This window comes from Salvelinus fontinalis, chromosome 20 (assembly GCF_029448725.1).
Source record: "Salvelinus fontinalis isolate EN_2023a chromosome 20, ASM2944872v1, whole genome shotgun sequence".
Taxonomy (NCBI): domain Eukaryota; kingdom Metazoa; phylum Chordata; class Actinopteri; order Salmoniformes; family Salmonidae; genus Salvelinus; species Salvelinus fontinalis.
The window spans coordinates 14,667,455-14,681,529 of NC_074684.1; the positions used below are offsets into that span (position 1 = coordinate 14,667,455).

General features: G+C 44.8%; 1 protein-coding gene across 7 annotated transcripts in view; it reads right to left on the reverse strand.

Moving 5' to 3' along the window:
- Positions 1 to 1,512: 1,512 nt before the first annotated feature.
- Positions 1,513 to 14,075, reverse strand: part of ppp1r13bb (protein phosphatase 1, regulatory subunit 13Bb) — an 85,988-nt gene continuing 73,425 nt past the window's right edge. For all 7 annotated transcript variants that reach the window (XM_055872489.1, XM_055872488.1, XM_055872491.1 and 4 more), the window contains 7 exons: positions 13,523 to 13,970; positions 12,071 to 12,837; positions 11,735 to 11,872; positions 11,133 to 11,266; positions 10,357 to 10,523; positions 4,419 to 4,618; positions 1,513 to 4,216 (listed from right to left, as the gene is read on the reverse strand). In XM_055872489.1, the coding sequence (XP_055728464.1) occupies positions 4,175 to 4,216; positions 4,419 to 4,618; positions 10,357 to 10,523; positions 11,133 to 11,266; positions 11,735 to 11,872; positions 12,071 to 12,837; positions 13,523 to 13,970 (1,896 nt within the window). In that variant the 3' untranslated portion in view covers positions 1,513 to 4,174. The remainder of the gene's footprint in view (positions 4,217 to 4,418; positions 4,619 to 10,356; positions 10,524 to 11,132; positions 11,267 to 11,734; positions 11,873 to 12,070; positions 12,838 to 13,522; positions 13,971 to 14,075) is intronic.

The window sequence follows — 14,075 nt, forward strand, 5'->3', positions numbered from 1 at the left end:
AGTTTGTGGTTCAATACCCATGACCTTAAAAAATATACAGGTTAAATGGGTTTCCATCGCATTTTCAACTCTGATTTCTCACAAATGTTGCATTATATAGTGAGTGTGCCCACTGGTATTTGTGGAGCAGCTCACAGATACTATGCGGGTATAGCCTACATGTTGAGATTATGAACAAAAGAGCAAAAAAATGTTGGGTCAAACGGCAGCCAAGCATTGATGATCATGTCACCAAAATAAGACCCTCAATATTTATTAGAAAGGAGCAACGAGCTCATCACCTGGCATGTTGTATCAAAAGAGCTAGGGGTAAGGTTAGCTAACATGCTAAGTAGTTGCAAAGTATGTAGCTAAAAAGTAGTAAGTAGTTAAAGGTGCTAATTAGCCAAAATGCTAAAAGTTGTCTGATGAGATTGAGCTCACAACCTTTGGGTTGCTAGACGTTCGGGTTATACGCCCAACCTACTTAAAATGTTCCCTTAAGTAACCATCTTTCTTATGTAACCATACCAAACATGGTTACATAAGACCAAATTTACTTCAATATGATGGTTATCAATATACTGTTTTGCGCATAAAAGCGTATCTGTCATTTTTCGCATAATACCTTTTACAGACAAAAAGATACCACCTTATCTAGCGTATTGTATTTTGTCGACATTTGAAAAGTTCACACAATTTCTGTTTCCATCAGGCTTGTCATGACATTTTCTGTCTGACACGTAATTTACTCGCATAAAAAGGTTGTCTGGAAACCTGGTTACCTACAGTAGGTGCCGAGTTTCCAGGGACACAACATATACCATTAAGTTTGACTTAGCAAACAATAGTGAATGTGCGATCATCTGATTTTCTAGTTCTCTATGAGTACTGGTTTGGAATAGTGGATGATGAAAACATGGATGTAAAGGCGATATTCATGCACCTACGTTATCCCGCAAGGTCATTTTCTTGACCAGAGGACACGTTATGTGCCAAAAACAAGCATTATCTGCACCATTAAAGCATAAACCACTGCCAATGGTCGCCAATGTCCTTTGGTTTGTTGTGACATCACTGCATTAGATATTTTTACTTTTATTTAAAAATATTTTCTTCTTGGCGGGCCACATCAAATTGCTTGCAGAAATATCCGGTCGACAGGACACTTGGATGAGAATTATACTAAACAAAAATATAAAATGCAACATTGAACAATTTCTAACATTTTACTGAGTTAAAGTTCAAAGGAGGAAATCAGTCAATTGAAATAAATTCATTAGGCCCTAATCTATGAATTTCACATGACTGGGCAGGGGTGCAGCCATGGGTGGGCACATGCCCACCACTTGGGAGCCAGCTCCCCCCACTGGGGAGCCAGGCTCAACCAATCAAAATTCGTTTTTCCACACAAAAGGGCTTGAGAGCACACTGAAGCTTTCAAGGACCAGGGTTAGTGACCACTGCTGTAAGACAAATACAATCATTGCAAGCAAACCATGGGACCACAAAAAAAGGAAACCGACTACACCATTTGTCATGCGGGGAATTGTTTTTAATTGTGCACATTCACAGAACAGGATGTGTAAGTACTGCATCCTTAATGCTTACAGAACCCCCACGAGTCAATGAGTCTTCATACAGCAGACAGTCAAACACACTCATCTCAGTATTTACAGAGATTATTAGGGTAAAGCTCTTTTCCTGCCTTGCTGGGCAAGGTACAAATCTCATCTCACAGAACTGGAAACAAGGTCAGGCAGGGAAAGTAGGGGTAATACAACAAAATAATACCTTAGTGTTATGTAAATGTCATTCTGCTTGAATGGCCACACCCATCGGATTTGTAAGAGAGTGGGTTTGATCAAGTGCTCAATTATAACACTTTCACACGCGCCTGAAGTGAAGTGGTGAGGACCCCCCAGATCATGGCTCTATGGTGAGTGAGGCCTGACGCATCTCTCATAAAACACACACACTTTTGCCCGAAGGAGGGTTCCTTCACTGCACAAACGCATAGGACACTGCATCCCCTGTTCATCACATACACCACTTTCTATCTCAAATCTCAATCTACATTGGCAATGGTTGGACACACCTCTTTGCAGGAGCTGACAAGTTGAGTGAAGCTTTAAAAGTTTTTGTAAAATACAGTTTGTTTTTGCTGATAACTTCTATAACTAAAGCAGGGCATTTAATGTGACAAATTGTGAACAGCTCAAAAGGGTGTTATGATAGCATGGCCCTGACGGCGCAAGAAAATTAGGGGATGAGTGCTTCATTCCGTGAGAAGAATTTTTTTTTTTTAAGAAATGTTATCTTGTTTGGGAAATTTCAATAATCCAATACACTTTACTAACGAAGAGTGCTTTACCTGGGACTAAAATCCAGAAACATGTTGAGAAATATTTGTTTTACTTTTGGAAAATAACCTAAGTAGGCTTTTTTGTTTTGTCATGTGGAAGGGCAGTGTCAAATCCCTAAGAAGCTATGATGGAAAGAAGCTATGATGGAAAAGTAAGTTAGGACAGTTAAATTCCGGCTTATTCGGAAATTACCTAGCAAGCGAAATTGATAGAATTGATATAGGTACTCTTTGTCCACATCGAGAGGGACATTCAAAATCCCCGTTATGATTGTACATAACATTCAGAATATCTGGCGCACCCTTGTACAGACCTCAAACTGTCACCCCTCTTCACAGCACACACACATTCTTGACCTGTTAAACTCATCATACATAACCTTTCAGTCATCATGTGCACATTAAGATAGCCTTGTCCAACTAGGCCTAGGCCTACTATCCCCTCAAATAGCTGGCAAATTGCTATTATGGCAGATTGTAACCAAATCCAGCCATGATTTACCATACAGGCTATAAATCCTTGGCTACAGATGAAACAATTTAGGCATTCAGCTCTTTCTCCCATCAGAAACTTGGGATGGGGATAAATAACATTGACTCCCTTGAAGGAGGAGAATCTGAGCTTTTCAACAATGCCAGTAATATTAATGTACTCCTAATATTAAGCAAATGGCATTCATATTTTCAATTTAAAAAACTGCACTCGTATTAGTGGGCCGTGAGAGTAGCAACACAGATGAATAGTAGCACACATGGGAAAATAGTTTCTGATCTGATCAAAGCAAAAATAGCCTACATTGTTTCTAGTTTAGGTTAGTTACAATTGAAGTGTCCTGAGCATCAGTTCAAAAGATACACAAGTGACTGAATTGACTGCCGGGAGCTGTGGGAGAGCCGGGCAGATCAGCTCAATCAGACCCTGCAACTGAAAGACGTTCATTTAGCCAATGAGAGGATTGCATTCAATATTCTGCAAAGGCATGCATGCTTATGATTGGACAAAACAGACTAAAGGGAGCTTCATGTCAAATTGAATGTTCATTAGTCACACGTGGAATTCTCGTCTAGTCACGTTTTCGTCAACTAAAAAGAAAACTAAATTGTTAGTTATTGTTTTTTTTCATGGCATCTCGCTATCATCATTAGTTTCCGTCAGGAAAAATAGGTTGACTAATATTTTGTCATAGTTATTGACTAAATTAAAACTGGTACACATCCACCATCCACATGTCACACACACACCTATTGTACACATACACAAGCCCCCTCTCTCTAGTCCTTAAACCCACACACTTTCCAAACACACAAGGCCCTCTAAACTATTCACACACACAGAAACCACAAAACACACATTACCCTCTCCAAACAGACACACATCAACAACCGTCAGAGGTAAGCACTAGGGGTGAATGTCCTGTCCGCTGTATGACTGAGCGGTGTCCAAAAAAAACACTACTGGTTAGTGCTTGATTCTCCACTGAGCCTTGTGCTCCAGCTTTTCTCTCACACACACACAGATTTAAATAAAGCTGAAAGGAGAGAGTGAGAGAGCAGAGTGGGGTTTGGTTGACCGAAAAGGGGTAGCAGAGGGATCCTGTCTTTTCTGGGGTCTGTGTGTGTGTGTGTGCGTGTGTGTGTGTGTGTGTGTGTGTGTGTGTGTGTGTGTGTGTGTGTGTGTGTCAGTGTTGAACACTGTCCGGTGTCCCATAGCCAGGGTTACAGGGAGGGGGAAACTGTGGCAGTAGGGGAGCACCAGGCCGCCCCACTCCGCCAGTCTTCGGCCACGCCTGCCTATAGTCCAGTATTTCACCCAAGGAAGAGGCAGAGGGGCTAAGCCAGGGAGCGCTGACGAGGTTTTATCCTGGGGTAGAGCTGCAAGGAAGAGAAAATGTAGAGAGAGGGAGAGAGAGAGCGGTAGAGAGACAGAGTGGTTATACATCAGAGGGCCAGTACTGCCAAACACATTCACAATGTAATTGAAAACTGGGAACAATGCATGGGCCCAGGGGTAAGCAGTGAGCAGGCCTCATCCCAACAGGTGTGTGTGAGAATGTGTGTGTTTGACAGGCCTCACCCCCAGCAGGTTGCGGGGTACATAACCCTCCCTGTGGTCCAGGCGGCCCCACCACCACTCGGTCTCGCTGTCGTCTTGCCGCCGCAGGATGTTAATGGCGTCGCCCTCGCCGAAACACAGCTCATCTGGGCTCTGGGCCTCGTACTCCCACAGCGCATACACCGCCCCCTTGTTCATCACGCCCAGCTTTTCCTGGACACCTGGTAGAACACACACAGGTACTATATTAAGTAACTATAGTTATCATTACCGCAAAACTTCAGTTAAACACTGCCTGTTCCTTAATAACCAGGCAACGGCACACGTCATCTAATTAACTGTTTCAAATAAACGGCAGGTCTAAATTAATTGTTCACGAGGTTACCATGAATTACCCTGAATTGTTTACAAGGTTTAATGTTTGATTTGTTACATTAAATAATTCCGTAATGGACTTGAAAAAATTGCAATCTGTTTTTATTGGCAGAAAGAAACTGCTAGACCACAGCTATTAGCTTTGGGAGAGACACTGACAAATCTGCCAAAAATGAACGGTCAAAGAGGAGAATAATTAGTCTGTCAAGGAAACTTTTATTTAAATTTTTTAATAGAGGCATTGGTGGCTAACAGCTGAGAACGGTTAGTGAAGTGGCAAGCACAAAAAGTCAACTTCGGGGGTAAAGACCCTTAAAAATCTGCTGACCGCCCTCTAGTGGCAATAGTAAGAACTGCTGAAAATGCACAGTCAGGAGATACATTTTTCTGTCAAGGAAACGAAAAAAAGGTCATCATAATGGAGGCATACTAAGACAAATGTGGGTAAAGTGTGTAAATAACACAGTACAGGAATGAATGTATTGAATATATTGTAATGTTTTTAAAATTGTTTAACTGCCTTAATTTTAGCATAGCTCCCCTATGCTACAATCCTCAGTGAATCCCCATCCTCAGTGAATTTCATTTAAAAAAATGTTTTTAGATAAAACTAAACTACATATAATCACATCACCAAATAATGAATTAAAACACAATATTTTGCAAAACGTCTACAGTAGCCTCAACAGCACTCTGGAGGATAGGCAAACCTCCCTGGTCTTTGCTTGTAAGCAGGAAATCAAGAGGATAGCGTTATAATCAGATTTGCCAAATGGTGGGCGAAAGAGAGCTTTGTATGCGTTTCGTTGATTGGAGTCAAGGTGATCAAGAGTGTTTTTGCCTCTAGTTGCACAGGTGACATGCTGGTAGAAATTAGGTGAGATGAATTTCAGTTAAAATCACCGGCCATTAGGAGCAGCGCCTCTGAATGAGCATTTTCTTGTTTGCTTATGGCCCTATACAGCTCGCTGAGTGTCGTTTTCGTGCCAGCATTGATTTGTGGTGGTAAATAGACCGCTACGGAAAACGTAGATTAAAACTCTTGTAAAATAGTACGGTCTATAGCTTATGATGAAGTATTCTAACTCAGGCGAGCAGAACCTTGAGACTTATTATATTAGAGATCGCGCACCAACTGTTAACAAAGACACACACCTCCCCCGTGAGTTTAACCGAAGCTGCTGTTCTATCCTGCCGATGCATAGAAAAAACATCTAAATGTATATTATCAAATCTAATTTAATTTGTCACATACACGGGGTTAGCAGATGTTAATGCGAGTGTAGATAAAAAAAAAAAAAAATTTATTTCACCTTTATTTAACCAGGTAGGCAAATTGAGAACACGTTCTCATTTACAATTGCGACCTGGCCAAGATAAAGCAAAGCAGTTCGACACATACAACAACACATAGTTACACATGGAGTAAAACAAACATACAGTCAATAATACAGTGAAAAATAAGTCTATATACAATATGAGCAAGTGAGGTGAGATAAGGGAGGTGAAGGCAAACAAAATATATATATAAATAAATAGAAATATAAAAAGGCCATGCTGGCGAAGTAAATACAATATAGCAAGTATAAAAAAATAAAAAAATTAGAGATAGTAGAGATAGAAATAATGGGGTGCAAAGGAGCAAAATAAATAAATAAATAAATACAGTAGGTAAAGAGGTAGTTGTTTGGGCTAAATTATAGATGGGCTATGTACAGGTGCAGTAATCTATGAGCTGCTCTGACAGCTGGTGCTTAAAGCTAGTGAGGGAGATAAGTGTTTCCAGTTTCAGAGATTTTTGTAGTTCGTTCCAGTCATTGGCAGCAGAGAACTGGAAGGAGAGGCGGCCAAAGGAAGAATTGGTTTTGGGGGTGACCAGAGAGATATACCTGCTGGAGCGCGTGCTACAGGTAGGTGCTGCTATGGTGACCAGCGAGCTGAGATAAGGGGGGACTTTACCTAGCAGGGTCTTGTAGATGACCTGGAGCCAGTGGGTTTGACGACGAGTATGAAGCGAGGGCCAGCCAACGAGAGTGTACAGGTCGCAGTGGTGGGTAGTATATGGGGCATTGGTGACAAAACGGATGGCACTGTGATAGACTGCATCCAATTTATTGAGTAGGGTTTTGGAGGCTATTTTGTAAATGACATCACCGAAGTCGAGGATTGGTAGGATGGTCAGTTTTACAAGGGTATGTTTGGCAGCATGAGTGAAGGATGCTTTGTTGCGGAATAGGAAGCCAATTCTAGATTTAACTTTGGATTGGAGATGTTTGATGTGAGTCTGGAAGGAGAGTTTACAGTCTAACCAGACACCTAGGTATTTGTAGTTGTCCACATATTCTAAGTCAGAGCCGTCCAGAGTAGTGATGTTGGACAGGCGGGCAGGTGCAGGCAGCGATCGGTTGAAGAGCATGCATTTAGTTTTACTTGTATTTAAGAGCAAATGGAGGCCACGGAAGGAGAGTTGTATGGCATTGAAGCTCGCCTGGAGGGTTGTTAACACAGTGTCAAAAGAAGGGCCAGAAGTATACAGAAGTGTCGTCTGCGTAGAGATGGATCAGAGAATCATCAGCAGCAAGAGCGACATCATTGATGTATACAGAGATGCTTCTAGTTCCGACAGCGCAGCAATATCTAACAAGTAATCTAACAATTCCCCAACTACCTAATACACACAAATCTAAAGGGGTGAATGAGAATATGTACATATAAGTATATGGATGAGCGATGGCCAACCAGCATAGGCAAGGTGCAATATATGGTATAAAATACAGAATATACATGTGATATGAGTAACGTAAGATATGGAAACATTATTGGAGTGGAATTGTATAAAGTGACTAGTGAGCCATTTATTAAAGTGGCCAGTGATTGGGTCTCAATTTAGGCAGCAGCCTCTCTGAGTTGGTGATTGCTGTTTAGCTGTCTGATGGCCTTGAGATAGAAGCTGTTTTTCAGTCTCTCGGTCCCAGCTTTAATGCACCTGTACTGACTTTGTCTTCTGGATGGTTGCGTTGTGAACAGGCAGGGGCTTGTGTGGTTGATGTCCTTGATGATCTTTTTGGCCTTCCTGTGACATCGGGTGCTATAGATGTCATGGAGGGCAGGTAGTTTGCCCCTGGTGATGCGTTGTGCAGACCACACCACCCTCTGGAGAGCCTTGCGGTTGAGGACGGTGCATTTGCCGTACCAGGCTGTCATACAGCACAACAGGATGCTCTCGATTGTGCATGCATAAAAATTTGTCAGGGTTTTGCGCTTTCTTCACCACACTGTCTGTGTGGGTGGAACATTTCAGTTTGTCTGTGATGTGTACACCGAGGAACTTAAATTGTGCACGTTCTCCACTGCTGTCCCTTCGATGTGGATAGGGGGGTGCTCCCTCTGCTGTACCCTGAAGTCCACGATCATCTCCTTTGTTTTGCAGATGTTGAGTGAGCGGTTGTTTTCCTGACACCACACTCCGAGTGCCCTCACCTCCTTCCTGTAGGCTGTCTCATCGTTGTTGGTAATCAAGCCCACTACTGTTGTGTCGCCTGCAAACTTGATGATTGAGTTGGAGGCGTGCATGGCCACACAGTCGTGGGTGAACATGGAGTACAGGAGGGGGCTGAGCACGCACCCGTGTGGGGCCCCAATGTTGAGGATCAACGAAGTGGAGATGTTTCCTACCTTCACCACCTGGGGGCGCGTCCTTGTTCAGCCACAACTCCAAGAAACATAGGATATTACAGCTCTTCAGGTGCTGTTGATTGGATAGTCTCGAAAGGATCTTGTCCAGTTTGTTCTAGTGATTATACGTTCGCCAATAGAATGGAGGGTAGAGGTGGTTAATTCACTCGCCGACGTAATACTGAACAAAAAAACGCAATATGCAACAATTACAAATATTTTACTGAGTTAAAGTTCATATAAGGAAATCAGTCATTGAAATAAATTCATTCGGCTCTAATTTATTGATTTCGCATTACTGGGAATACAGATAGGCATCTGTTGGTCACAGATTAAAACAAATATTTAAAAAAGGGAGGGGCATCTATAGCATAGATGTGATCAGGCTGTTGATTGTGGCCTGTGGAATGTTGTCCCACACCTTTTCTATGACTGTGCGAAGTTGCTGGATATTGGCAGGAACTGGAACACGCTGTCGTACATGTCGACCCAGAGCATCCCAAACATGCTCAATGCGTGACATCTCTGGTGAGTATGCAAGCTATGGAAGAACTGGGACATCTTCAGCTTCCAGGAATTGTGTACAGATCCTTGCGACATGGGGCAGTGCAATATTATGCTGAAACATGAGGTGATGGCGGCAGATGAATGCCACGAAAATGGGCCTCAGGATCTCGTCATGACATCTCTGTGCATTCAAATTGCCATCGATAAAATGCAATTGTGTTCATTGTCCGTAACTTATGCCTGCCCATATCATAACCCTAGTGCCACCACGGGGCACTCTGTTCACAACACTGACATCTGCAATCTACTAGCCCACAAGACACCATACATGTACATGGTCTACAATTGTGAGGCCAGTAGGACATACTGCTAAATTCGAGAAAAAAAACGTTGGAGGTGGTTTATGGTAGAAAAATGTACATTCAATTCTCTGGCAACAGTTCTGGTGGACATTCCTGCAGTCAGCATGACAATTGCATGCTCCCTCAACTTGAGACATCTGTGGCATTGTGTTGTGTAACAAAATTGCACATTTTAGAGTGCCCTTTTATTGTCCCCAGGACAAGAGGCACCTGTGTAATGATCATGCTCTTTAATCAGCTTCTTTATATGCCATGGATTATCTTTGCAAAGGAGAAAAGCTCACTAACAGAGATGTAAACAAATTTGCGCTCAAAATTTGAGAGAAATGCGCTTTGTGTGTATGGAAAATTTCTGGGATCTTTTATTTCAGCTCATGAAACATGGGACCAACACTTTACATGCTGCGTTTATATTTTTGCTCAGTGTAGTTCCGTCAGGGTTCCCGCATTTCGGCCTCACTTACACTGTCTCTTTCTTCTCAGAGTCTCGGTAATTAGAGCCTGGTTTGGGGTAAGCATTATGTCCTGCGCCACCGACTCATTGAAGTAGAAATCTTCATCCAAATTCAGGTTAGTGATTGCTGTTCTGATGTTTAAATGCTCTTTTCGGTCTTAGGAAACGAGAGCAGAAACAGCTACAAAAAAAGTTACGATCAACGTGAAAAAAAACAAAATAGCAGAATTGGTCAGGAGCCAGTAAAACGGAAGCTATCCAATCAAGCGACATTCTAATTCGTTTCACGCTGTTGGAGAGCATGGTAGCCATGGCACCAAAACAGAAGAGAAGTTGAACCTCCTCTTCAACACTCTTAGTTGTTGTGGAAATTGACCCACTATGCTGTTTACTTTCTGCATCTACATCATATTGCTGAGTCTACCTTAAAGAATATATATACAACAAATATATTCTAGTTGTCTAGTCGCCCTATGGGCCCTGCTCAAAAGTAATGCACTAGATAGGGAATAGGGTACCATTTTGGATGCAGGGGGAGACCCGGTCAATGTAATTCCCTGCAGCAATGAACCTCCAGGATTCTCACCGTACAGAAACTGAGAGCACTGGATGTAGCCCTCCTCCATCTCTTCACACTTGTCTGCCGCCGTCTCCACGTCGCTGATGGTGCTGGCGAAGATGGCCGCCCCTGACTCCACCAGCAACTTGCACAGGTGAACGCTGTTACAGGAGGCTGCACAGTGCAGGGGTGTCCTGTAGAGAGAGACACACACACACAAAATGGAGGGGTTACAATAGTTCCATGGAGACCAATCGCCTCTAAGGAAGGTAATCATAGGCAATAAAAAACACAACCGTGACTGAGGCTTCTTCAGATTTGGAGCTTTTGTCTGTATGTATATTGTGTATGCTGCAAAATGAATTGCCTCATTGAGGACATTCATGTGATTATCTATTCTGCAGTGACAATGTTTGAAAAGAGCTGTGCTCTGGTAATAAATAGGGGGTTCCTTGGTGCAGGTGAGTGGATGAATTGTTTATGTAAATACAACACTATGAAAGCAAGTATGTCACAAATATCAAAATCTCAACATAACTGAACCCTTGTTTTTGGAGGCATGAATAAAGTGGCGTAACTGAAGCTAAACAGACGCAAATAAGGAATTCTGTCTTAAAGGGATAGTTCACTCAAAAACTATTGTAGTATTATGTTCATTAGTTCACTGTGTTAATACAATCCTCAAAAAGTGTCCATGTCAGCAGTCAAGTTTAAGTACTGCACTTTCAGTATAGAAGAAAAACGGTGACGCATGAGTGACCTCTTTAAGGTCCCTTGTGTGCGGGTGGTGTGTGGCTGCTCACCAGCCGTCGCTGTCGGCAGCGTTGACGTTTACTCCAAAGTCGAGCAGGAACTTGACAATGTGGTGGTGTCCAGCGCACACTGCGTTGTGCAGCGGGGTTATGCCCTCGTCGTTGGCCGTGCTGGGGTTCTTCACCTGGGGAAGAACACAGGGGTCAGCTAGTCCCAATTTGATCCCTACACAGAAGTGGTCTGAGTTCCATTTATTTTCTTAGAGCATTTTTAAGAGTTCAGAAATCGAGTGACACGCCAAGATCAACCACAAACACACCGCAATTCAATTCTGACAGGTTTACTAGCCCACACATACACAGTTGAAAAACATGAAGCAAACACTAAAAGACAGACTAGTTTACAATGCTGTCAGCACAGGCCAAATAGATGCAAATAGAGAGAGAATTTTTGTGTTTGTTTGTATCTGTGTGTTTGTCCCATGTGGCTCAGTTGGTAGAGCATGTCACTCGTAATGTCAGGGTTGTGTGTTTGACCCCACAGGGGCCCAGTATGAAAATGTATACACTCACTACTGTAAGTCGCTCTGGATAAGAGCGTCTGCTAAATAACTAAATTAAACAAATTGTGTGTGCGAGCGACAGAGTCAGACCTCATAGATAATCCTCTGCACCAGGTCAAACTCGCCCTCCAGTGAGGCATCCAGTAGCAGCGCCAGGGGGTTGAACTTCACCCTCAGGCCGTGACCCGTCCGCTCCGAGTTGGGCTTCTTCAGGTTAGTTCGCTTCTCCTGTAAGGGAAGGATGGGAAGAGACAGTTAGTAAAGAGTATGTGCAAACACAAACAGACATATGTATGTATGTCACAGGTGGGTCTGAACCCCCTGCTCCGGAAACCAACATCTTAACCATTAAACCAAGAGTCCAACTCACCGCTGCTACATGAACATGCATACTGCTGCTGTGTGTGTGTTTTGTGAAAGCCTCACCACTTGCTGTGAGGGGGTGGTGGCAACCTCCTCTGGAGAGCTGACCTCAGGCACAGGGCTAGGCAGGGTGGCCACCGAGACTCCCCCTAGGTTATTGTTGTTGGTATCCTCCGAGGCCTCCGGGGCAGGGGGGCTGATCACCTCGGGGGCCGGTGGCGGGGGCAGCAGCTTGTTGTCATTGGCGTCAGGCGGTGGCAGGGGCTCTGAGGATGACCCCTCTGCCACGGCTGGTGGTGGGGGAGGGAGCGGGTCCTCACATGGCGGGTTCCCGTTGTCGGCGTCTGCCAACGAGTCACCGGGGTAGTCGGGTGGGTTGGCAGGCTGGTAAAATGGCGTGCCACCCACCCTGGCTCCCCCTGCTCCAGCGCCACCACCCTCCATGCCGCCAGCCAGGGTATTGAAGCGCTGGTAGAGCAGCTTCTGGATGTTGGGCCCGGCTGGGCCCTCTGGCTCAGTGATGGAGCTTCGCTTCTTGAGGGGCCGCGGGGCATTCGCCAGCTTCTTGCGCAGTGTTTCCAGGTCGGCGTCGCTTTGGTAGCGAAGGGGCGAGTGGGCCATGGGGGTGAGCTTGGTGGGGCTGAGGGGCCGCGGGATATTCTCCACATTGGGCGGGGGGGTATCCGGGGCCCCGTCGATGTCAGGGCCCTCTCTGTCCACAGTGTCCTCACCGGCCGGCCCCTGGAACCCGGGGAAGGGCCCTCCTGTCAGCATAAAGGGCAGGGGGGAGGGCGGCGTGGAGCCGGAGGGGAGAACGGGCTTCCCGTACACTGGACACACACGAGGGAAAAAAACAAATAATGATGTACTACCCTGGAAAATACAAATAACGTACTTGCTTGCTGACTCGCTTTCATAAATTAATTATAAGGAATTACTGGATACTCAAACCTGTTAATGCATTAATAATCAAAAGCAAGAATATTCACAGCACTGCTCGTCATGCAAGTCTCAGTCAATAGCAAAATATATAAACAGACTTCCGTCTCCTTTGATTTTGAGTTAAGCCCCTGCACCCATTCCCTGTCCCTCCTTCATTTTACCCAGACACCAACCTGATCCAATACTTCCAAAACAAACCTTTCTGTCCTGTCAATGATCTGTAAGTGATTGGGTATGTGAAAGGATGGTGTTCACCATATTGCTTTCACTTAACCAACCTTGCCAAATCAGTTCCTCAAGGAAGAAAAGATGCATAGTACTGGTACAACATACAAGTGTGCGTCCCAATAATATCTTGTTTCTCCTGAAGTGTGCACTCGTTCTCTATTTCCCACAAATCTAATAGCATTGGATTGGTGGAGGCATAGGATAGTGAGAGTTTCCGCCATCATTTGTATACCAGTCATTTCCTTTGAAATCAGTGAAGGGAAGTGAATAAGTGCACACTGGTCCAACGAAAGACAATTGGATTTGGAACATACTCATTCACTCCCAAACGGCCCCTGCTAGTACCTGCTTTGAGCGCAGGCTTGAGCGGGTAGCTCTTGGGCGCCGCCTGCTGGAGGTACATGTGGTAGATGGAGCTGGAGTTCATGGTGGCTGGGCCCTTGCGCGGCGACTGGGGCCGGGAGCCTCTGTCTGGGACGAAGGGGCGCACCGCCACGGCCAGGACAGGGTCAAGTCGATCCCCGGGAAGACCCGGTGGGAAGAGAGGTGAGTTGGGCTGGAAAGTCGGGCTGGGGGGCACCGATATGCGCTGCTGGATCTGCTGGGAGGAGGAGCCGGTGGAGGAGGGGGGAACACGGGGCCAGACAGGGCCGGGGGGGTTGGGGAGCAGGCCTGGCCGGCGGTCCAGAGAGCTGGTGGAGCCGGCAGAAGTTAGGTGGGAGCCGTAGGGAGGCGGCTGGGGCTTGGAAGGGACCACCGGGGAGGAGATTGTCATCTTGTTGGAGTCCAGCACCTTGGTCGAGGCAAACAATTATTCAATATCATCAAATACCTCTCCAAACTAATTTGGGATGAAGTGCTGTCCCAACTATTTCAACTGTTATAGTTATTTGGGGAA